This window comes from Eschrichtius robustus, chromosome 18 (genome assembly GCF_028021215.1).
Source record: "Eschrichtius robustus isolate mEscRob2 chromosome 18, mEscRob2.pri, whole genome shotgun sequence".
Lineage (NCBI taxonomy): Eukaryota > Metazoa > Chordata > Mammalia > Artiodactyla > Eschrichtiidae > Eschrichtius > Eschrichtius robustus.
The window spans coordinates 25,246,580-25,268,211 of record NC_090841.1 but is presented as its reverse complement, the minus strand read 5'-3'; the positions used below and the strand labels follow the sequence as shown (position 1 = coordinate 25,268,211).

At 40.6% G+C, this 21,632-nt stretch overlaps 1 protein-coding gene across 7 annotated transcripts in view; it reads left to right on the top strand.

Annotated features, from left to right (window-relative positions):
• The window catches only part of DGKH (diacylglycerol kinase eta), a 184,609-nt gene that overhangs the window by 47,721 nt on the left and 115,256 nt on the right, over window positions 1-21,632 (top strand). For all 7 annotated transcript variants that reach the window (XM_068526471.1, XM_068526468.1, XM_068526469.1 and 4 more), the window contains exon 3: window positions 21,342-21,452. In XM_068526471.1, the coding sequence (XP_068382572.1) occupies window positions 21,342-21,452 (111 nt within the window). The remainder of the gene's footprint in view (window positions 1-21,341; window positions 21,453-21,632) is intronic.

The window sequence follows — 21,632 nt, the reverse complement described above, 5'->3', positions numbered from 1 at the left end:
TCATCCTCTTCACTCCTGTCTCCTCCCTTCCCCAAAGCACACACCACTTGCTGGTTAATTACTCTTTGCATATATTTATGTTGTTTCCCCAGCCCATTCTGGCCTCTTACTTTAGGCCATTGATTTAAATTCTGCACACTCTTTAAAAATAGTCTCCTAGAACTCATGGTTAAAGAAAAGTTCTTGGAGGAATGTTGGCAGTACCAAATGATATAGCATTAAGGTAGATTGCAAACTGGGAACAAGCCACTTGATTTGTCTAGACTGTGCTGTCCAGCACAATAGCCACCAGCCATGTGTGGCTGTTTAAATTAAAGTCAATTAAAATTAAGTACAATTAAAAACTCAGTTTTTCAGTCTCACTAGTACATTTCAGGTGCTCAATAGCCACGTGTGGCGAGTGCTCCTGGGACAGTGCAGATAGAGAACGTTTCCATCGTTGCAGGATGTTCTATGGGACAGCCCTGGTCTAAGAGGTCACAGGTGACTTTTGAGTTGTGTTTCAGGGACTTCTGGAGGAAAAATATATTTACAGATGGTCAGAGGAAATGCCTGATGAAAAAACAGAAGAGATGAGTTTAGACAGTTGGTCCTAGAGATTTGACAGTGGCAAGAGGGAGAGACATAGGGGAACAAGTAATGACCAAGTAGAAAGAGGGGTGTGGAAAAAAAGTTGTGAGAACAGAAGGACCGGATCTGTTCTAGACATTGGAGGAAGAGTAAGTACGAAGAGGTAGACATATTGGATGTTGGGATAAACAAGAGAAACAGGACGTTGGCATGGGTTTCACTCTGTTTCAGTTTTGGGTGACGCCCCAGAAGATTGCAGACAATAGGTGGCAGTGATATCCACATTCCTAAGTAAGGTTTGCACCTCTTAGTTCACCACCTTGAAGGTGTGGTCAAGCTTGAAGAGACCAAGACAGGGGCCGAGAGGGCGGGAGGAAATGGGATGCTTCCATTTCACCTGAGTGAGGGTGTTGGAAGGAGACCACTTGGCTCTCTTGACATGATCTGTGTGGACACTGAATCTGGACTAGACAAGTTTAGAGGTCAAATGCTGAAGCTCTACCTGCCTGCCTGGCTTCAGAGCAAAGAGGCGCAGCTGCTCTGGAGCCAGCTGTGCTTTCGCTAATAACAAGGCAGCATGTCCATCAACAGATGAATGGATAAAGGGTATGTGGTATATGTATACAATGGAATATTACTCAGCCATAAAAAAGAATGAAATGATGCCACTTGCAGCAACATGGATGGACCTAGACATTATCATACTGAGTGCAGTAATTCAGAAAGAGAAACACAAATATTGTATGATATCGCTGATATGTGGAATCTAAAAAATGATGCAAATGAACTTACATACAAAACAGAAATAGACTCACAGACATAGAAAACAAACTTACAGTTACCAAAGGGGGAAGTGGTAAGGGAGGGGGCGAGGAGGGATTAATTAGGAGTCTGGGATTAACAGACACACACTACTATATATATAATAGATGAACAACAAGGACCTACTGTATAGCACAGGGAACTGTACTCAATATTCTGCAATAACCTGTAAGGGAAAAGAATAAAAAAATAGGTATATATGTATGTATAACTGAATCACTTTGCTGTACACCTGAAACTAACACAACATTGTAAGTCAACTATACTTCAATAAAAAACAAACAAACAAAACAAAACAAAAAACAAGGCAGCAGGGTTTGTTTTCCACGGACCAGGAGAGGGCCTGGTGGGTGGTCTTTTAAATTAAGAGCGGCCCTACTCAAGAGCCTTTCCTACCAGGGACAGCGTGACCTTTGCAGTACAGGCTAGAGGTGTGCCCATCAGATGCAGAGGCTGGAGGGTGGGCAGGCATTCTGAGCGATCACCTGAAGAGGCTTTGCTTGAGCCCAAACTAGGGGGAGCTGCACAAGGATGTTTCCAGAAGGAAAATCTTTGCAGAACCCATGAAGAGACCCCTTTGAGGAGACAGACACTGTGGGTAGTAAATTGAAGGAAGGAGCTGACAGATTCAAGAGAAGAAGCCTTTCCATGCCTGGAACAGCCTGGACTGGGGAGGGGAGAATCTTGAACTTTGAATAAAGTTTGGAGTTTGGGCTGGACATTTTACTTACTGAGATATAATGGTTTTTGTGACTAAAGGTGACCAGAGAACTTTAAATTTTTGTGAATGACTGGAAGAGCTTTGGAATGGATTTCATCCATGACAGGGAAGGAATAGGCTTCTGACTGGTTTAAAGGTGCAGTGGCTAAAGAACAGAGTTTTTGCTGCTTGCACTCCGGGGGGCCTTATTTATTTGGGGTAATGGCTATACTGATTTGGAGTTGGATGAGAGTACAGAATGTTTAGAAAAGCTTTTAAGAGATTGCGTTGAGAATTAATCAGGAGTAAGCGAAAGGATAATAACCTGCAATGTGCTCCGTTGAAGAGAAACAACAGGCATTAATGGATCAACAGCACATGGGATTTTTGCTGCTCTTTCCGGGATTACTCTGCAGTCTGGGATAAGGAGGAGGCTATTATATATTTATTTGAGGTTTCCAGTTTTGGAATTTTCAGGCCTCACAGTTTTGTGGATTGCCATTTTGAAGTAAGAGTAAAGCAAATGGAAGACGCTGTTTAACACAGCCGAGTTCTTTTCTGTTTGTGGCGGCTCCAGTGCCTTTTAAGGCTATTAGGGGGCTAGTAATTAAATATGTTTCTTTCAGCTCATGGTTAGGCTGGGGTAGTATATTATTTCTATTTTATTCTTAGGATTGGTTTCTTTATTATGTATGTTCCATGGGGACTCTTGTTACACATTGTCAGTTAGGTGTCACATCCACACAGCAGACAGAAAACAGGCTCTCTTTTCTGGTATACCAAAAGCAGTCCCTCCCCACCCCCAGACCTCCTCTCACATCTCATTGGCTGGAATTAGGTCTCATCCCACTTCTGAACTAATTACAGATGGCACGGGGAAAGGAATCCTCCTAGCAACTTATTAAACTAATTAATACGTACTTGCTGGAGCTAGGAATAGATTCAGCATCCCTTAAGCATATGACTTGCAGAGAAAGAGTGGGTATCTAATCAGGGTTCTGTGAGGAAGGAGAAAAAGGTATTGGATGCTGGGTAGAGTCTTGTACCTATTCCTAGAATTATATATACTGACTTATTACAGATTAGATGGTAGGAACATAGTATATGTTGACTAACTTGCTGTCACAGAAACCCAAAAATATAGTGGGTTAAATAATATAAAAATGTATGTCTCTCTCACCAGTAACCGTTCAGAGGCATGTGGTCCAGAGCTGGTGGGATGGCTCTAACATAGCTTGAATATTAGAGTGGCCAAGTTGTAATAACAAAGAAACCCCCCAAATTCAGAGACTGAGAACAAAGAAGTTTCTCTCTTACATCACAGTGCAAGGAAAGTTTCTGAGGTGAGTGAGTATTTCTGCTACGTGAGGCCACTCAGGGACCCTGGTTCCTTCCGTGTTGTTTCCTTGCCATCTCCCCAAGGGATTGTCCTTACCTGGGGGGGTCCCTTATGTTCCAGGTTCCAACCAGAAAGCGGAGGAAGAAAACTTGGAGGAGGGAGGCCCATGTATCAAGGCCTAGGCCAGAGGGCACTCATTACCTCTGCTCAAATCCCATGTGCAAGAGCTCAGCCACAGGGTTCATCCAACTGTGAAAAGCTTGTGTCGTACTCTGTTCGGGGTGCTATAACAAAATACCGTAGGCTGGGTGGCTTGTAAACAAAAAACATTTATTCTCACAGTTCTGGAGGTAGGAAGTCCAAGGTCAAGGTGCCAGCAGATTCAGTGTCTGGTGGGAGCCTGCCTCCCAGTTCATAGATGGCCATCTTCTAGCTGTGTCCTCACATGACAGAAGGGGCAAGGGAGCTCTCTGGGGTCTCTCTTATAAGAGCACTTATCGCAGTCACGAGGGTAGAGACCTATTCACATCCCAAAGGCCTCACTTCCTAATACCATCACATTGGGGTTTGGCTTCAACATATGAACTTCGGGGGGACACAAACATTCAGCACCTGGGAAATGCAGCATCAGTGGGCACATTTCAAGGTTGCCCAAGTCATCACCATTGCCGGCCAGCAGAAAGTGGGGAAAACATAGTCCAAATCTAGGCCAAGTGTCTCTAAGGGGATGACACTTGAGTTGCCCCCATCTCTTCTACTCACTTCCCATTGGCCTAAACTTAGTCACATGGCTGCATATAAGGGAGGCCAGGAAATGGAGTTTGTAGCTAGAAGGCCAAGTACCGGGGAAGGGAAGAATGGACTATGGTAGACCACTAGCTGTTTCTCTCATGAAAAGGTTTCTCTCTGATCTACATAGAATCTTTCTATCCAGAGACTGCTTACTTATTAACAAATTTTTATATAATGCCTAAGGCCTATAGTCCCCCATCATAACGTTTCTGACTTTAGTTACTTGCCATCTTTCCACCATAGGAAAAACTGATAGTAGTAGTAAAGCAGTATTAGTAGAGTCATTATGAAAAAAATTTTTCTAAAGGTGCTTTTTATAAAAAAATATACATGACCTTGGCCTTCTAAAACAATGTGTATAGTTGTGTTTGTATGTGTGTGTAGTTTTTAAACTTTTATAACCTCAGGTTATACATTTGATAAAAGAAAACAGGCATCTTTTTGGAAGTGAGTGGTAAATTTTCTTCCTGTAGCCCATTTGGACTTAGGTTCTGCTACTCTGAGGTGATAACTTACTTTCTCATGTAGGAAATTATTCTTTGAGTGGCCATAGGATGTTGTCCTAAACTTTTTTATATGTATTCTTTTACCTGCTATTTTCAGACTTTTGGGTTCATACTTACAAACTGGTTTAGTGAGGTTTATAAGTAAATGAGTAGATTATACACACCTTTCATTTCTGGTTAAAATGAAATTAGATGTTGTGAAAACCCTTTCTAGAACCTTAAGTATGATCTCCAATATACTATTAGCTCCAGGAAGGCAGGCATTTTTATCTGTTTTGTTTACTGCTCTATCTCCAAGGCTTAGAATAGTTCTTGACATGTAGTAGGCATTCAATATGTGTTAAAAGAATGAAAAGATATGTAAAATACGATATATTTCATGTGTGAATCATAGAACCTGATTTTCACCTCTGAACTTATGGAATTTGGATTAGGCATCGGAGCGAAGTAGTCTTTGGTTGCCTCACCTTCCAGGGGAAAAGTACAGCAAGCCTGAGACTCTTCCCTGGCTCTGTTTAACCTCAGCAGACAAATTCTATGTGTACACAGAGAATTGTGTACAATAAAGGTAACACGTATATGATACGGCCTAACATAGGCATCAAGATGTAGGGATATGTGAATTGAAGAGAGGGAAAGGAAATGTTCCACTCCAGGCCAAAAACCAAACATTCACTCTTCTCAACACAGCTTTTCTCAAGTGGATTGGAGTTTGAGTAGGATGAGGAAGAAATAAAATAATTTGGATCCTAGAATGACTTTTGGGGGTGAGGGAGATAGGGTTAGACTATCGTCTACAGACCGAGTGGGTAACTTGATCTGTTTTATGATTTATTTTTTTCTCATACTGTAATTAATATCTTTTTCAGAATTCACGTACCACTGATAATATTGAACATGAGAGATAAGCTTTTTAGAGTAAACATAATCTTAGCACATTGCTCTCCTCTGCGAATCCATTACCTTTTACAAATAGGGCTCCATGAGGACTGAGCATATGGAATTGCAAATGAGTGAGCTCTGCATAGGTGGCGCATTTGGAAAGGAGGGTGTTTAAGCCCAACAGTTGGAGGTGAGTCAGTGAGGAGGAAAGATCCTGGGGAAAAGCATTCGGGCCTCTGGACAGACGTAAATGTGGGTCCCAAGATAGGAGGGTCCATGTTTTGTTCAGCAAATAGCAGGTAGACCAGTAAGCCGGGAGCATAAGCTACAGGACCAGTGAGGCTGGACGCTGCACGTAGAGAGGGGGCTACGAAACCAAGTAAAGATGTAGACAGTCAAGGGCCTCAGACGCAGGGTTTTTGTTTTACTCTGTGGTTTATGAACAACCAACCACGATTTTGAACAGGGAAGTGACAGGATGAGAGCTGTATCTTAAGGAAACAATTCTGGAGGAAAGGAGTATAGAGAATTAATTAGCGGGGACTAGATTTCCTTTTATGAACAATAGGGAACGTTTGTTGGATTGTGCTGTTCAGTTGAGGCCTGCGCAGTAAGCCAGCATCCCTGTGAGGGAAGAACAACTGCGAGGAAGGTTCTTCATCGTGGGTTTTGTTTGGAGACCTTGAATGTGGTGCCTCTTGAGCTTGTGCTCCTTGGCGGTCGGGGAACATCTGGTGTGCACCTGCTGGGAGAGCCAAGACACAGAGGTCCTGGGTCCCTCTTTGGGCTCACAAGCCTGGAGGACAAGAGGTATTTTGTTCATATTGTCTGGCAAGGTCTTCTCTGTGTTTCGTCCTTTTGTTATCGCCAGTCTTTGGTAAAGACTTGTTTGAGTGTTCTGTCTTGCCCCCATTTTATTATGGGCTATTAAGAGTGGAGCTGTTTTCCACACTCGGGCCAGACTTTAAGAGGAAGCAGTCACTTCCAAATGAAGGATGAGTACTGGTGGCAGGCTGGCTGCCGGTCCAGCTCTTGTCTCCAGCAGGAGATTCTTCCTGCAGTGCTGTTCTTCATTTCTCCATAGGAGGTGTCTAGGTGAGAAATAACGGAGTTACCAGAATTGGGGCACAGGCAGCAGGAACAGACAGGAAGACCGTGTCTCAAAATCATTTCGATGGCAAACTAAGGAATGTAGGGGCAAGAGAGAATTAAAGATAGTTCAGAAGTTTGGGGATTATGTGCTTAGGAAAATGCCGCTGCGGCTGCTGACAGATGGGGTCACAGGAAGAGGAGCAGAGCTGCCGTGGGAAGGTGCTGAGTTCGTTTTGAATTCCAGATTGGGTGACTTTTACCCAGTGTTGTGTAGTTATTTCCCAGAAGTTTCAGAATTAGCATCTAGGTTTCCTGGACCAGACAAATGTGTTTTTTAAAATTATGCAAGAACATATATTACATGAAATAAAATCTACTTGTTGAGTTTCAGCTGGTGATAGCATCTCCATGGAGCTGGAGTTAAAAAACTACTGAGAATAAATGGAGAAATTTGTTTTAGGAGATCTGTATCTATTTAGAGGACATAATGGGAGGATGAGTTCACCCAGAGAGATTTGGCAGGTAGGATATATTTGGAAATAGCCAAGGGGCAGTTTTCTTGAAGAAGCAGTGAAAGCTAGGCAGTAAGCTTGAAGAAAATGAAAGAGACAATAAGAATACTCTACATTTGAAAGATAAAAAAAAAAGAACTTTAAAGGAAGTTTAAAGGAGAGGCAAGCATAGATTGGAACCTGGGACATAATGAAGAGGTGAAAACAAGTTTATACTCTTTAAGAGCAGACATGCTGGGGGAAAGAACGGGTGGGGAGGGAACAATCAGAGATGGAAGGCAGAGGAAAGAGTTCAGTTCCGTTTAACAAACAAATTATAAGTACCATTGAGGTGATGGGCATGGTGCTGGGTACCAGGGATACAAAGATGGGGTAAACGCGGCCCTGCCTTTGGGGAGTTACTGCCTCATAAGGGGCAGGAGTGAGAATAACATAAGAACAACTGATATCTGCTGAGCCCTATGTGCCAGGAAGTGTTGTAAATGCTTTACATGAATACATTGGCTCATTTAGTCCTTACCACACCCCTACAAGTTAGTTATCGGTGTTATTATCCACAATTCAAAGGACAAGAAACTCAGGCACAGAAAGGTTAAGTAATTTGCTCCAGGTCTCTATCAACTGGTCAGCTGTGGAGCCGAGATTTGCACCCAGGCTGTACAGCTCTGCACCCCTGTGCATCATGCAAACAGATGAGTACACTACAAGGCAAAGAGAGAAGTAAGAACAATGCACAAAAGTAGCACAAACTAGGGAGGAGTTAAGTTTTTCTGGCAGGGGAGAGAGTAGGGCAGGGAAGATCTCAGAGGAGGAATAAATGGAGGACAGGAAATGGATCCTGATAAAGGAACACACTGTCATGACCGAAGTATGGAACCCGTGTTGGTATTTGTGTGTGTGTTATCGTTTTACTTAGTGATTTGCCCAACCTTCGTCTCTCACCTTTACTCTGCCCTGTTCTGATCACGGAGGACAGTCACATTTGATTTTATTCATCTTGGGGAACAATTAAGATGGTCTTAAAAAATCTACTAGAACCGAGTTATCCTTTTAGGGGTATCAGTCCTGCCAATTGAAACCATCATTAGAGTGGAGTTTATGATTTTAAAAATAATCCCTCCCTGCCTCCCTCACTCCTTCCCTCTCTTTCTTTCCTTTTTTTCTTTCTTCCTTCCTTTCTTTTTTTCTTTCTTTCTTCCTTCCTCCGTCCCTCCCTCCCTTTTTCCCTTCCTTCCTTCCTTCCTTCCTTCCTACCTGTCTACTGACCTACCCATCTACTTACCTACCCATCTATCAGTGAATTCAGAGAACTGGCAGAAAAGTAACTGAGATTTTCTTATGCAGTTGGGACCCAGATAATCTCTGGGGAAGAACCAGTGAACTTGAAGAGCAGATTATTGAAGATTACAGTTGAAATTCCAGAAAATAAACAGATATTTTACACAGATTGGTTAATAGCCCTTTCTGAGATAAACATGTGTGGTAAAGATAGGACTCCTGGTGAGATGTAGCCAGATCCTGAGCATCAATCCATTTCCCATCCCATCCCTGACTGTCTGGACCCTTTGACCACTGACCCCTCGGCTGCACTGCCGTCCGAACTGGGAACACACGGCAGCAATATTGCGACACTTAGGCATGGCGTGAGGTCGTTTGTTATGCACATTACTTACTAGTTAAAAAAAAAAGTAATGTTTAGTGGTTTATTTTAGCCACATCAAAATGCCCCTGCATCAAAATAGTTGTGTCATTGTGGCCGAGTGGGAAAGTAGTTACATCAAAATGTCATGTGTAGGCAAAGGGATTATTCTTGGAAGTGAGTGAATCCTTCCTTTAATAAAGGAAGAAGTGAATTCAGGATTAGAAGGATAGATTTGTTTACCCCTTTACAACAGAGTTATTATGTGCCACTCATGGGATCTAGGCAAGGATCGGTCTAACTCTGACAAGAGGTCCCTCTGTGTTCCTGGCTCTGAAAGAAAAAGCTGGGCATCGGGCATAACACCACTACCACCCTGTGGTAATGTGTTGTAGTTCAGGGTGTTTCATGAAAAAAAGTACATCTGATGTGTATACAGCGTGGACATTTTGTTCCTTCTCCTTTGAATAAAAGTATAAGAGCACTTTATAAAATCATATATTTTTATCACTTTAATATTAATCCAAAAAATAACATTTAGAAACTCCTACAGAAGGAACCTATTAAAAATGGAGAGAAAGCTTAATTTTAGGAACGAACAAATAAAACTTCACAAAATAACCACAGTCTCAGGAAGGTAATTATATCTGTAGCTTTTCTCAAGACAATTACAAACCAGTGTAGGGGACAAACTACTTTCATAATCGTTAGATGGTTTATTGACATAGAGGGTAATTAGAATATGTTGGTATAGTGTCTATTATTTTGCTTTAGAATGCATTACTTTATAAATATAGTGCATTCTAAACTATTACATGTAGAATGGATGAAGAGCAAGGTCCTACTGTATAGCACGGGGAACTATATTCAATATCCTGTCATAAACCATAATGGAAAAGAATATGAAAAAATATATATGTATAACTGAGTCACTTTGCTGTACAGCAGAAATTAACACAACATTGTAAATCAACTATACTTCAATAAAATAAATTTTAAAAAATAAAATAAAAACACAAAGTGCATGGCCCTATATTCTGATACACAAAACTGCTTGAGGACAACTGCTTCAAGCGGCAGTTTATAAAAAGGGAAATGTTTTGTGATGTAAGCAAAGCGCCTGCATCACCTTACTGCGTTATCCTTAAATACTGGTTCTGGAAACACATGCTATCTCCATTCTTCTGTAAGCTGGGATCTTCCTGGCTCACTGCGTTATCCTCTGGCTCCTGACTGAAACATGTCCTCATCATTGCCACTGCAGTTCCTCTGCCAGTATTCACTTTCTCAGTGAGGTCAGGCGGGTGCCAGCATGGGTTTGGGTGGTGGTGCAGGCTGGAGACATTATTCAGGGAGGGGGAAGATTAAGCATCTAGGGCTGCCCTTTTCTGTCCACACGCCTCCAGCCCCCATTTACCGCCACATGGTCGTGTCCAGTGCAGATCCCAGCTCCTCGTTCCCTAATCCAGCGGTCTTATTCTAGCCTCCTTCTGCAAATCAAAGCTGTTTTTTCTCTGAATGATAGTTAAGTACAGCCTGGTTTCTTGTGGGCCGCTGGCTCTCAAGAGGAGGAAGGGAAGAGCTTGAGTGAGCATGCTCAGTTATTAAACCCAAATGACTCCCCCCACTGGCTGGAGCAGAGCCAGTGGGGTGGGCAGAGGGCAGGAGTGGTACACCAATGGGGTTCCATATACAGAGGAAAGAAACATTTTGAATATAGAGATACAGTACTTCCTGAAACCATGTTTTAGGAAGGTTCTAACACCAAATCTGTAAAATGTTCAAAGCTAAATAAGAGTAAATGATCAGACTGAATATCAATTAAAGTGCTAAATTATATCTTTTCAAGGTCTTATACAAATTATTATACTTAAATATGTTTATGAGAGTTTATTAAACCTGACTGATAATCATAATGACAAACAGAGATTTTTTAAAATTTATTTATTTTTGGCTGCATTGGGTCTTCTTCGTTGCTGCGCGTGGGCTTTCTCTATTTGTGGCGAGCGGGGGCTACTCTTCGTTGCGGTGCATGGGCTTCTCACTGCGGTGGCTTCTCTTGTTGCGGAGCACGGGCTCTAGGCACGTGGCTTCAGTAGTTGTGGCACGCGGGCTTCAGCAGTCGTGGCTCGCAGGCTCTAGAGCGCAGGCTCAGTAGTTGTGGCGCACGGGCTTAGTTGCTCTGCAGCATGTGGGATCTTCCTGGACCAGGGTTCGAATCCGTGTCCCCTGCATTGGCACAACTGCACCACCAGGGAAGCCCACGAAAAGAGCTTTTAATATGTGTAGGTTTATATACCCTACTCCAGACCTGTTGAATCAAAACGTCCCAGATATGTAAATTGGTGCAGCCACTATGGAAAACAGTATGGCGCTTCCTTAAAAAACTAAAAATAGAACTACTGTATGATCCAGCAATTCCACTCCTGGGTATATATCTGGAAAAGACGAAAACTCTAATTTGGAAAGATTCAAGCACTCCAATGTTCATAGCAGCACTATTTACAATAGCCAAGACATGGAAGCAACCTAAACGTCCATCAACAGATGATTGGCTTAAGAAGATGGGGTATATATATACAGTGGAATATTACTCAGCCATAAAAAGGAACGAAATGTTGCCAGTTGCAACAACATGGATGTACTCAGAGGACATTATGTTAAGTGAAATAAGAAAGAGAAAGACAAATACAGTATAATATCATTTATATGTGGAATCTAAACAATAATACAAATGAATCTGTATACAAAACAGAAGCAGACTCACAGACATAAGAAACAAACTTATGGTTACCAAAGGGGAAAGGTGGGGGGGGACAAATTAGGAGTATGGGATTAACAGGTACAAACTACTATACATAAAATAGATAAGCAATGAGGATTTACTGTATAGCACAGGGAACTATTTCAATATCTTGTAATAACCTATAATGGAAAATAATCTGAAAATATATATATGTATAACTGAATCACTTTACTGTACACCTGAAACTAACACAATACTGTAGATCAACTATACTTCAATTTTTTAAAGTCCTAGATGAACTGAGGCTGTTCATGTTTATAAAGTTCTCCATGTGATTCAGATGATCAGCCAGATTTTAGAATAACTGGTGTATTTGATAGAGCTTAATGTAATGTATGTATACTTATTTTAACAAAGAGGCTTAAATTTGTTTTTAAGACAGTAGGCAATTCATGGTGGGACAAAATTCAGAAGGGGAAAGAAGAATACAAGGCACAAAGCCAAAGGGTCTGGAGTCGAGAGGAACTGAGGGAAATTTGGAGGCTGATAGAAATAACAGGCTTTAAGCAATTTAATACTTGGATGGTAAAAGAGATTGACAGACTGGATCAGAATGACACCAAATGGTTTACGTTCCAAAGTCTTAAGATGATGGGCAGGACTTCCCTGGTGGCGCAGTGGTTAAGAATCCGTCTGCCAATGCAGGGGACATGGGTTCGAACCCTGGTCCGGGAAGATCCCACATGCCGCCGAGCAACTAAGTCTGCGAGCCACAACTACTGAGCTTGTGTTCTAGAGCCCGCGAGCCACAACTACTGAAGCCCGCGCACCTAGAGCCCGTGCTCCGCAACAAGAGAAGCCACCGCAATGATAAGCCCGCGCACGTCAACGAAGAGTAGCTCCCACTCGCTGCAACTAGACAAAGCCCACGCGCAGCAATGAAGACCCAATGCAGCCAAAAATTAAAAAAATAAAATTAATTAATTAAAAAGAAAGGTGATGGACAGTAGTCATTCAATATAAGTTCTGGCATATGTGTGGAGAAAAATAGTTCTTGTTTTATAATCAGGCAAAAAATAGAGGAGCTAATAAAAGAAAAAAGTGATGTTGTCATAGAAGATGCATACATTAAAGTGCAATCTGGTGATGAAGGTAGACTTTTAGTTTAGAGATGTAGAGTAGAATTCGGATCTGTGTGGTTTGCATTTTGACCTTTCAAGCAAAATTATGTAAGTTTAACTGTTGGATAGAATAGGGAAGGATAGAAAATTTATTACAAATAATCATTGATTTACACATTTTATAGATATAAGTCTGGATACCACCCAAATACAATATTAATGCCGATGTGATAGATGGCCTCCCTTAGCAGTGATGGAATGGTAGTGAATAAAAGCAGAATGGCTTTCAATTTGGGAAAAAAAGAAAAACCCAAGAGAATAGTCAACAACTAATTGCTTAAATTTGCTGCAGGGACATTTGCAAATGAGAAAGAGATGGCCACAAAATAAGCACCTCTGGGTGCAGTTCTCAGAATGCTGTCAATTTCCTGCCCAGGCTCTCCCTTAAAAGCTCTTAAGATAGTGTACAGTTCACGTTTCCTCTAAATGACATTCAACTGCCTTATTTGAATATTAGTCTTCACTTCATTTATTCTTTTGTGCAATTAAGAGCTATTCTCTGTGCTAGGAACTATGGTAAGTGCTGGGGCTACAGCGGTGAATAAGGTGGGCCTGGCCCTACTCTAATCTAACAGGGAGGTCAGTTTGAGGCTAATTGAATTTTGAAGAGCAAGTGGCATCCAAGTGGAGTTATCCGACAGCAATTGTCATCATTTTCTAATTCTTACTGGTAAATAAGACTGATGTTCTAAAAAGTAAAATACTAACACTATATAGCAGTTTTTTTTGTTGTTGTTGTTTTTTAATTTTATTTATTTATTTATTTTTGGCTGCGTTGGGTCTTCGTTTCTGTGCGAGGGCTTTCTCTAGTTGTGGCAAGCAGGGGCCACTCTTCATCGCGGTGCGTGGGCCTCTCACCATCGTGGCCTCTCTTGTTGCGGAGCACAGGCTCCAGACGCGCAGGCTCAGTAATTGTGGCTCACGGGCCCAGCTGCTCCGCGGCATGTGGGATCTTTCCAGACTAGGGCTCGAACCCGTGTCCCCCGCATTAGCAGGCAGACTCTCAACCACTGCGCCACCAGGGAAGCCCTATATAGCAGTTTTAAACTCTGCTCCATTATTAAATACCATTTCATGATTGATTTTTCTTCTGTAAATGTTTAGAAAACTATACATTTTGGAACTGTATACTTTATGTAATTAAAGCTGATCTTTGTGGGATAATTTCTCTAAATATAAGCATTGGGCTCTTGTTCAGAAATGGCATCTCTTTATTGAACTGTGTCAGTCCCACTAAAAACACCTTTTCCCAAAAGTACGACCTGTTAAAATAGTACCTTGCTTATTAATGACACTTTATACAGCATTTGGGAATTTATGAAAGATATTTACACTTCATTTTGTTTTGTCCTAACAACTCTGAAGAATACAAGGCAGGTGACAGTGATCTTCACCTTACAGGTAGGGAAACTTAGGCTCATAAATGTTATTGCTCATTTGCAGCACAAATCTAGTAAATGGAGCCAGAAATGGAACTCAGTCCAGGGCTTTTTTGGGGAGTCAGGTCTATTTCCTTTGTGCTTTCTGACAGTATGTTGACTTGCTAGAGAGAGAAAAATTGAAATATTTTTCTCCACTTAATTCCTCAAGTTCTTATCAGAAAAAAATGTTTTAAGCCTCTTAATTTCTTACTTTTTGTTTCCTAATTATTGAATAAATTTATTAACATATAGTCATTATTTTCTTAGTATCAAGTCTGTGGTTATATGTGTAGGATGGAAAGATAAATAAGATACAGGAGAGAGAGAGAAATGAATTTTTAAAAATTCCTATTCTACATGATTAACGCTATAAGTTATGTGTGGGCATAGTGCTGTGGATGCACCCAGGATATGATGGCCACCTGAGCCTTGGAGGATGACAGGATGGGGTGGGAGATTTCTAAGAAGAAGCAGAGGAAACTATTATGAGTAGAAGGAAGAGCTCGTGTAAAAGCTTGGACGTAGGGAAGCATGGAGGATTTGGGGATTCGCAGGTACTTCTCTTTTCCTCTCCTGTTAGAGGAATTTAGGAGGAATGCTGAAGATGAAGCTGTTACAGAAAGTGGGTCATTTATGGAAGGAAGAGTGTGTGCCCAGCTCACAAGTCTGGGATTATTACACTGTGGGTGATAGGAAAGCACTGAACATATTAAACCAGAGTTTGGCGGGATCAAAAATATTTCTTATGGATAATTCTGTCCATGGTGGGAACAATGGACTAGTGGTGGGAAAAACTGATCGCATGGAGAACATGTAGGGTACTGTTGAGTTCAACGGAGTGAGAGGAGCTTGAACTAAGGCAAAGGCGGGAGGAGTGGAAAGGGATGGATTGAAAGATAAGATCTGTTCTGTAATAAATAATGCTTATCACGGGGACTAATGTTAATGATGATGGTATCTTGTCATACCAGCTTTTTAAAAAATTATGTATCCTTTCATATCCATTGTTTCACATGTCACAACAGCACATAAAGATACACAGCATATAAGGATATTTCCACTTTAGAAATTAAAGTCTGTAAAACTAAAGACGCTTACCATTCAAGGAAGTCTAGACTCATGATGTTATAGGTTCTGTACAGGTACCCTGTACATAGACAGCTTTCCTAGACCTTATATAACAAAATGGATACGGCAAAGAAAGGTATAAGACAAAGACTAATTCTCTGTTTGGGAGGGTGGAGTAGATAGAGAATTAAAAGAGATAGGAAAGAAGTGATTACATACAAAGTATAGAGTGGTGAAAATTCTCTTGACCCATGTCTTAGTCTGTTCAGGCCGCTGTAACAAAAATGCCAAAGACTGGTTGGCTTAAACAATAAATATTTATTTCTCACAGTTCTGGAGTCTGGGAAGTCTAAGATCAATGTACTGGTAGAGATAGCCGTCTTCTAGCTGTGTTCTCACATGGTGGAAGGGGCAGGAGAGTGCTCTGGGGTCTCACATATAAGGGCATTAATTCCATTCATGTGGGCCCCACCCTCCTGACACAATCCCCTCCCAAAGGCCCTACCGCCTAGTACCATCAAATTGGGGGTTAAGATTGCCCCCAAACATTTAGTCCATAACAACCCACATCTCCCATCACAACAAATTCCATTCCCATTCCCTAGAAGAGAAATTAAGGGGTCGTGCTGGGGCAAGACTAGGAGAAGCTCGAGATTCTCCTGGAATTCTTGAAGGCATCTGTAAAAGATGAGTCATTACTGACATTTCCAGTTCTCCACATCAGGCTCTTCACCACACCTATTGGATATCCCCCCAAAAGCCAACATATGAAAATGTATGTTTATCAGATAAATCAGGCAGTAACTGATGTTTTCAAAGATTTTTAGCTTTACAGAATGGCTCATTGAATGGCTGTTTGTAAGGTTGCACTCTCCTCAGGACACTGAAGTAGTATGCCATCAAAGCAACTTCAACTTGTGACACAGAGGTGTTTCTGAAATGTTAGGTGAAATCCTAGAGCGCTCATGTGTGTATAACTTAAAAGAGAAATTACTTTTGTTTGCTTTTAGCAGGGGGCGCGAAATGAGCAAATTGCACAGCTTTAAGACATTGGACTGCAAACAGTCTCAGAAAGCCAGATAGAAAAGAGACCTTAAAACTTTTAAAGCTTATTTTATTGAAACAATTTTTTTTTCAAAGCCAAATTCATTTAACTTTTTGTTTTTAATATTTGGAAACTGGGTTATTGGATTACGGTTAGGGGCTATATGACTTCACTGATTTTTCATCAAGGTCAGATTGTACTAAACTAATATCTGCCAGATTATATGATGAAATGGCCATTAAATGCAAATGTTTCTAAGCCTTATTTTGAGGGAGGGGAGAGCTTATCCCTTATCCTGGAAATTGTGAACAAAATAAAATTAATATCTAATGCTTATTTTTCATAGATTGTTCATAATAACTGATCATAGCTAATTCTTATGTCTGTTACTAAATTCAATTTGTTATTCTAGTGGAACATTAATATTGAATATAATAAACATTTCGATTTTAAAGAAAGATTCCTTGTTTCTTCCTTTAGTTTACTCATTATTTTGAGATTTTTTCAAACCACAGTATTTTTCTCTGAACCACGCTTTGCCTATATGATTATATTTGCAGGAGCTGTTACAAATTAATCATTTTTGTTGTGCTCCTTCTTTTATGAGAAGTGTTTGTTTAACTTGCCATATATAAACAGACGTTTATTTTAAGGATTAACTTTCATGTGAAAAACTGCCTCCTAGTTAAGTCTTTTTAATCACATCTCTAGAGGAAAGCAAGCTAGCTTCAGATGTCTTTTTCTTTCTTTTCTTTCTTCAAGAATTTAAAATTGACTGTATATTAAAACATAGAGAAGTTTGTAAATGCATGTATTCTCCTCAGCCTCACGCACTGCAAATAACTTGTGCAAGATTTAAAGAACATAAAGCTATATAGTAAAACACAGATAAATTATTTGCCTTGAAAGTGACTATGTAAGGAGCATCTTTAAATTATCAATAGCCATAAAATCAGGATAGATCGACATTTGCCTGTTCCTCTGACTATGTCTCCCCAAACCCTCACCCAGGGAGTGCACCTCGGGGTCCATATATACTTTTTTGCATTGTATTTGCTGTTTTTTATATGCAGTGAAAAGAAGCAGACCTGCTGAATGCTGGAAACCATAAAATCATTTATAGCCATTCTTTCCTGTTTTCTTTCCTAATACTATCTTCGTTTTAAAAGACAAAGTTATATACCATTTTACACTTTAAAAGTTGTTTGGTTTAACATTTATGGGGGCCTTAAAGTGTCAGCTAACGTGTTAATTGGTGATGTTATTAAAATACGTAGGACATGGTCTTCGCTCTATGAAGGTCACAGCCTGGTGGGAACACAAACATGCCATTCAGTTGTCGTAGGTGCTGTTACACAGGCAGGAGAAGGACACATTCGAGGGACAAAGGTGGGAGTGTTCACCTCTTCCTAGGGGGTGGGGAAGTCTTCCAGAGGTGGTGGCACTAGATCAGAATTGAAATGATTGGGTGCTTTCAAGACAGGCGATTGAGGAGGGGGCATTTAGGGCAGAGAGAGGAGCCTCTGGCCGGAGGGGCAAGCGAGGAGGCTGGACAGCATCGTGCAGGGGTCTTCTCTGATACATATAGAAGTTTGGACTTTATGCTGCAGGCAAAAAAAAAAAAGATACAAATGAATTCATTTACAAGACAGAAAAGGAACCACAGACCTAGAAAGCAAACTTATGGTTACCAAAGAGGAAAGAGGAGGATAGGATAAATTAGGAGTGTGGAATTAAAATATACATACCTCTACGTACAAAACAGACAAGCACAGGGAAGTATACTCAATATTTTGTAATAACCTTTAAAGGAAAAGAACCTGAAAAAGAATATGTGTGTGTGTGTGTGTGTGTGTGTGTGTGTGTGCGTGTGTATAACTGAATCACTTTGCTGTATACCTGAAACTAACGCAGCATTGTAAATCAACTATACATCGATGAAAAAAAAAAAAGATAGCGAGAACTAAGGAAGGATTTAAGCAGTGGCATAATGTAATCAGGTTTTCATTTTAGAAAATTACTCTAGTAACCATGTGGAGAAGAAATATTAGATTATTTATGCTTTTTAGAAACAGCCTGATAGAACATAAATAGACTAAACACTAACTTTTCTTCCTCGTTGCCTTCAACAGAACTTTACAAAAATCTTAAAACACCCACTTTTATAATTTGAATTGCCAAAAGATTTGTTCTCTGGATGAGTTATATTTTTATAGCATTTCAAGACTTTGTGATCAAGTTTAAGAATATAGACTTTCTACCCTGGGTAACTTTAGATGCTGCAGCAGGGCAGCTCGCCACTTAACTCTTCCTTATTAATACCCTTTTCTCTTGCAATCTTTTGCATCTAGTTGCCCAAGGCAAATGCTTACACTTTCCCTTGGTTCTTTTCCCTCTCTTGCCCTTCATGTCTATCAGAGAGGCCGGTAGATGCTGCCTCCAAAATAACGTCTCAAATTCCTCTACTTCTGTCGGTCTCAGTGATGCTACAACCTTAGTTCCATCCTCCCTGGTCTCTCCCTGGGACTCCTGCAGCAGCCTCCTAATTGGTCCCCCACTCTTTCTCACCCATTTCCCCATTCTCACTGTCTGGCTTCAGACAGTTCACTAGCTTTTTGCACTTAGAATAAAAAGCAAGCTCCCCTTTGTGGCCAACATCTCCTGGCTGTTGTCTCCCTTAACCTCATCTCTTGACACTCTCCTTCTGCCCCAGCTGTTATTTGCTCTCACGGAGGCCTGCAAACACTTATTCACTTCTTCCAAGAAGCTCTTATAATTTGGTGCCTGGCAAATACTCCGTGAACTTAACAGCGTAACAATATCATAATAACACTTTCTGCCATTTATTAAATATTTTCTGTAACCCAGATAGTGTGCTAAGTGCTCTCCAGGCACTATCTTATAATTAAATTAGATGCAACAAGCTTGTGAAGTTGGCATTATTATTCCCATATTTTAGGGGAGGAAACTGGGCTCAGAGAGCTGAAGTAACTTACGCAGATTTGTACTGTTAGAGTGTAGTGGAGCCTGGCTTGAAGTCTGTCTGTCTGATTCTAAGTCGGGCTCTTTGGTACTGAAGTTTCAAAAGTATTTTGTTATCATTAAATTTTAATGCTCTCACAATTCCTGGAGGACCATCTGAGAGCAGGCTCTAGAGGGAATCTTTTAATGAAATTGAAAGTAAACATTAGTATGACCTAACTACCGTATTAGAGACAACAAACTTTTCTCAATATTTTATGTCTTGTTGATAATAAAAGACAGTATAGTGTAAAAGTTGGAAATAAACTCTGGAGTTCAAACAAACATGGGTTTAATCTCAGCATCTTCTATTCATTCATATGGATCTCCATATCATATGTGCCAAATAATGTTCTAGGTATTTGAGACACATCAGTGTGCAGTCCAGTGGGATGGATATAAAATGTTGGTTCTGTAAGCTGTTTTTGCCCTGGAGATTCACTGTAGCGTTACTGCTCTTCTGTGAATTCAGGATAGATGTGATCCATCTTGGACCCCCATCCCAAGGGGATCTATTTGAGTCAATCCCGTGACATATTTCCTAAGGACAGTCTCATAGGAAGGCTGTAAGTTTAGTTTGCTATAAATAAAGTGTCCTTCCTTCTTCCTTTTTTTTTCCTTCCAGTTAAAATGAAACATTAAATTTAACTTTATTAGATATAATAAACTCAGGGAACTTATATTCTTATAGGGGTAGCACAATAAATATAATAAATAAGTAAATTACATTATACATTAGAAGATGGAAAGTACTTTGTATGGGGAAGTAAATAAGATCAGGATGGAGGAAAATATGGAGAGCATGTGCAATAGGAGGTCAGTGAGGTGGGTCTCATCAAGAAGGTGAGAGACTTGAAGGAGGTGAAGGAGTTGATCAGATGGATATTTGAGGGAAGAGCATTCCAGGAGGAGAGAATAGGTAGTGTCCAGTTCTAAGGGACGTGCATGCACGCCCACTTAAAAGCAAAGCATCATTGTGAATGGAGGTGACCAAGTGAAGGAGAGATACTAGATGAAGTCAGAGGGGTTCCAAGGATGTTGTTGGTGGCAATAAAATGAACTTGTATACATAAAGCACTTAGCACAGGGTCTAGCCCAGAATCCCAGAGCCCCTGCCCACCTCTTCCAACCACATCTCTTGCTGCTCCCCGTTGCAAGCTCTACCCTGTGTTTATAACCAGAAACTCTGAAGATTCCCCAAATATCTGTGCTGTTTTATACCTTTCTACTTCTGCACACACGTAAAATACCCTTCTCCCACTCATCATTCTGATAAACTCCTTCAAGACCCACCTAAGGCTCTCCTCTGGGAGGACAACATCACTGACTCCCTCTGAGGCAGAGCTTCCTCCTTTGGGCCGCCATGCACCATGCTTTGAGTATGTGTTTGTTACAATAACACATAGCTGATGATAACTGACATTTAATGAGCACTTACTATGTGCCATGCAGTAAATACCTTTACGTGTTTTTAAAATTTATTCTTCACAACAACAACCCTATAAGGTATGTCCTGTTGTCTTCCCCATTTTATAGATGAATAAATAAAGCCATGAAGTTTATTGACTTGCCTAAGATCATCCAGCTACTAAGTGGTGGCACCAGGAGTTGATCACAAGATTTCTGGCTCCAGAGCCCATGCCTTCTTAACCATTACATTATACTGCACCTCCACCCTTCCACCATTTTACTATATACAAGTATATATGTACTTATATATGTACATGTACTCATCACACTGTATTGAAAAGTATTAGTTTTGTGCATGTGTCTTCCATAGTATTTATGACTGCTTTGAGTCACCATGTTGAATTCACCTTTGCTCTTTGGGGCTTTGCACATGTGTTCCCTTGTTGAATGGGGAGAATAAAATATTCTCTCACGTAATTTGCAAAGCATGAGAAATAATATTCAAAATGTTAATGATAGTGTGTCATTAATTTTGAAATTTATTTGGTTTTGAATTTCATTTTAATCATGTTGTTGTGTTTCTGCTTCTCCCTAGACCAGTATTAAAGAGGGACAACTGTTGAAGCAAACAAGTTCTTTCCAAAGATGGAAAAAGCGATACTTCAAACTTCGAGGTCGTACACTTTATTATGCAAAGGACTCAAAGGTAATTTGAGAGAATACTAGTTGCAAGCACTCGAAGGCCGTAGATGGAATTGAAATTTTGGTTCTATAAACTGTTTTTGTCTTGGGGCTCACTAGCATTACTGCTCTGATATAAATTCCATATAAATGTGATTCATCTTGGACCAAATCCCAAGGGGGTCTATTTGAGTCAGTTTCATGC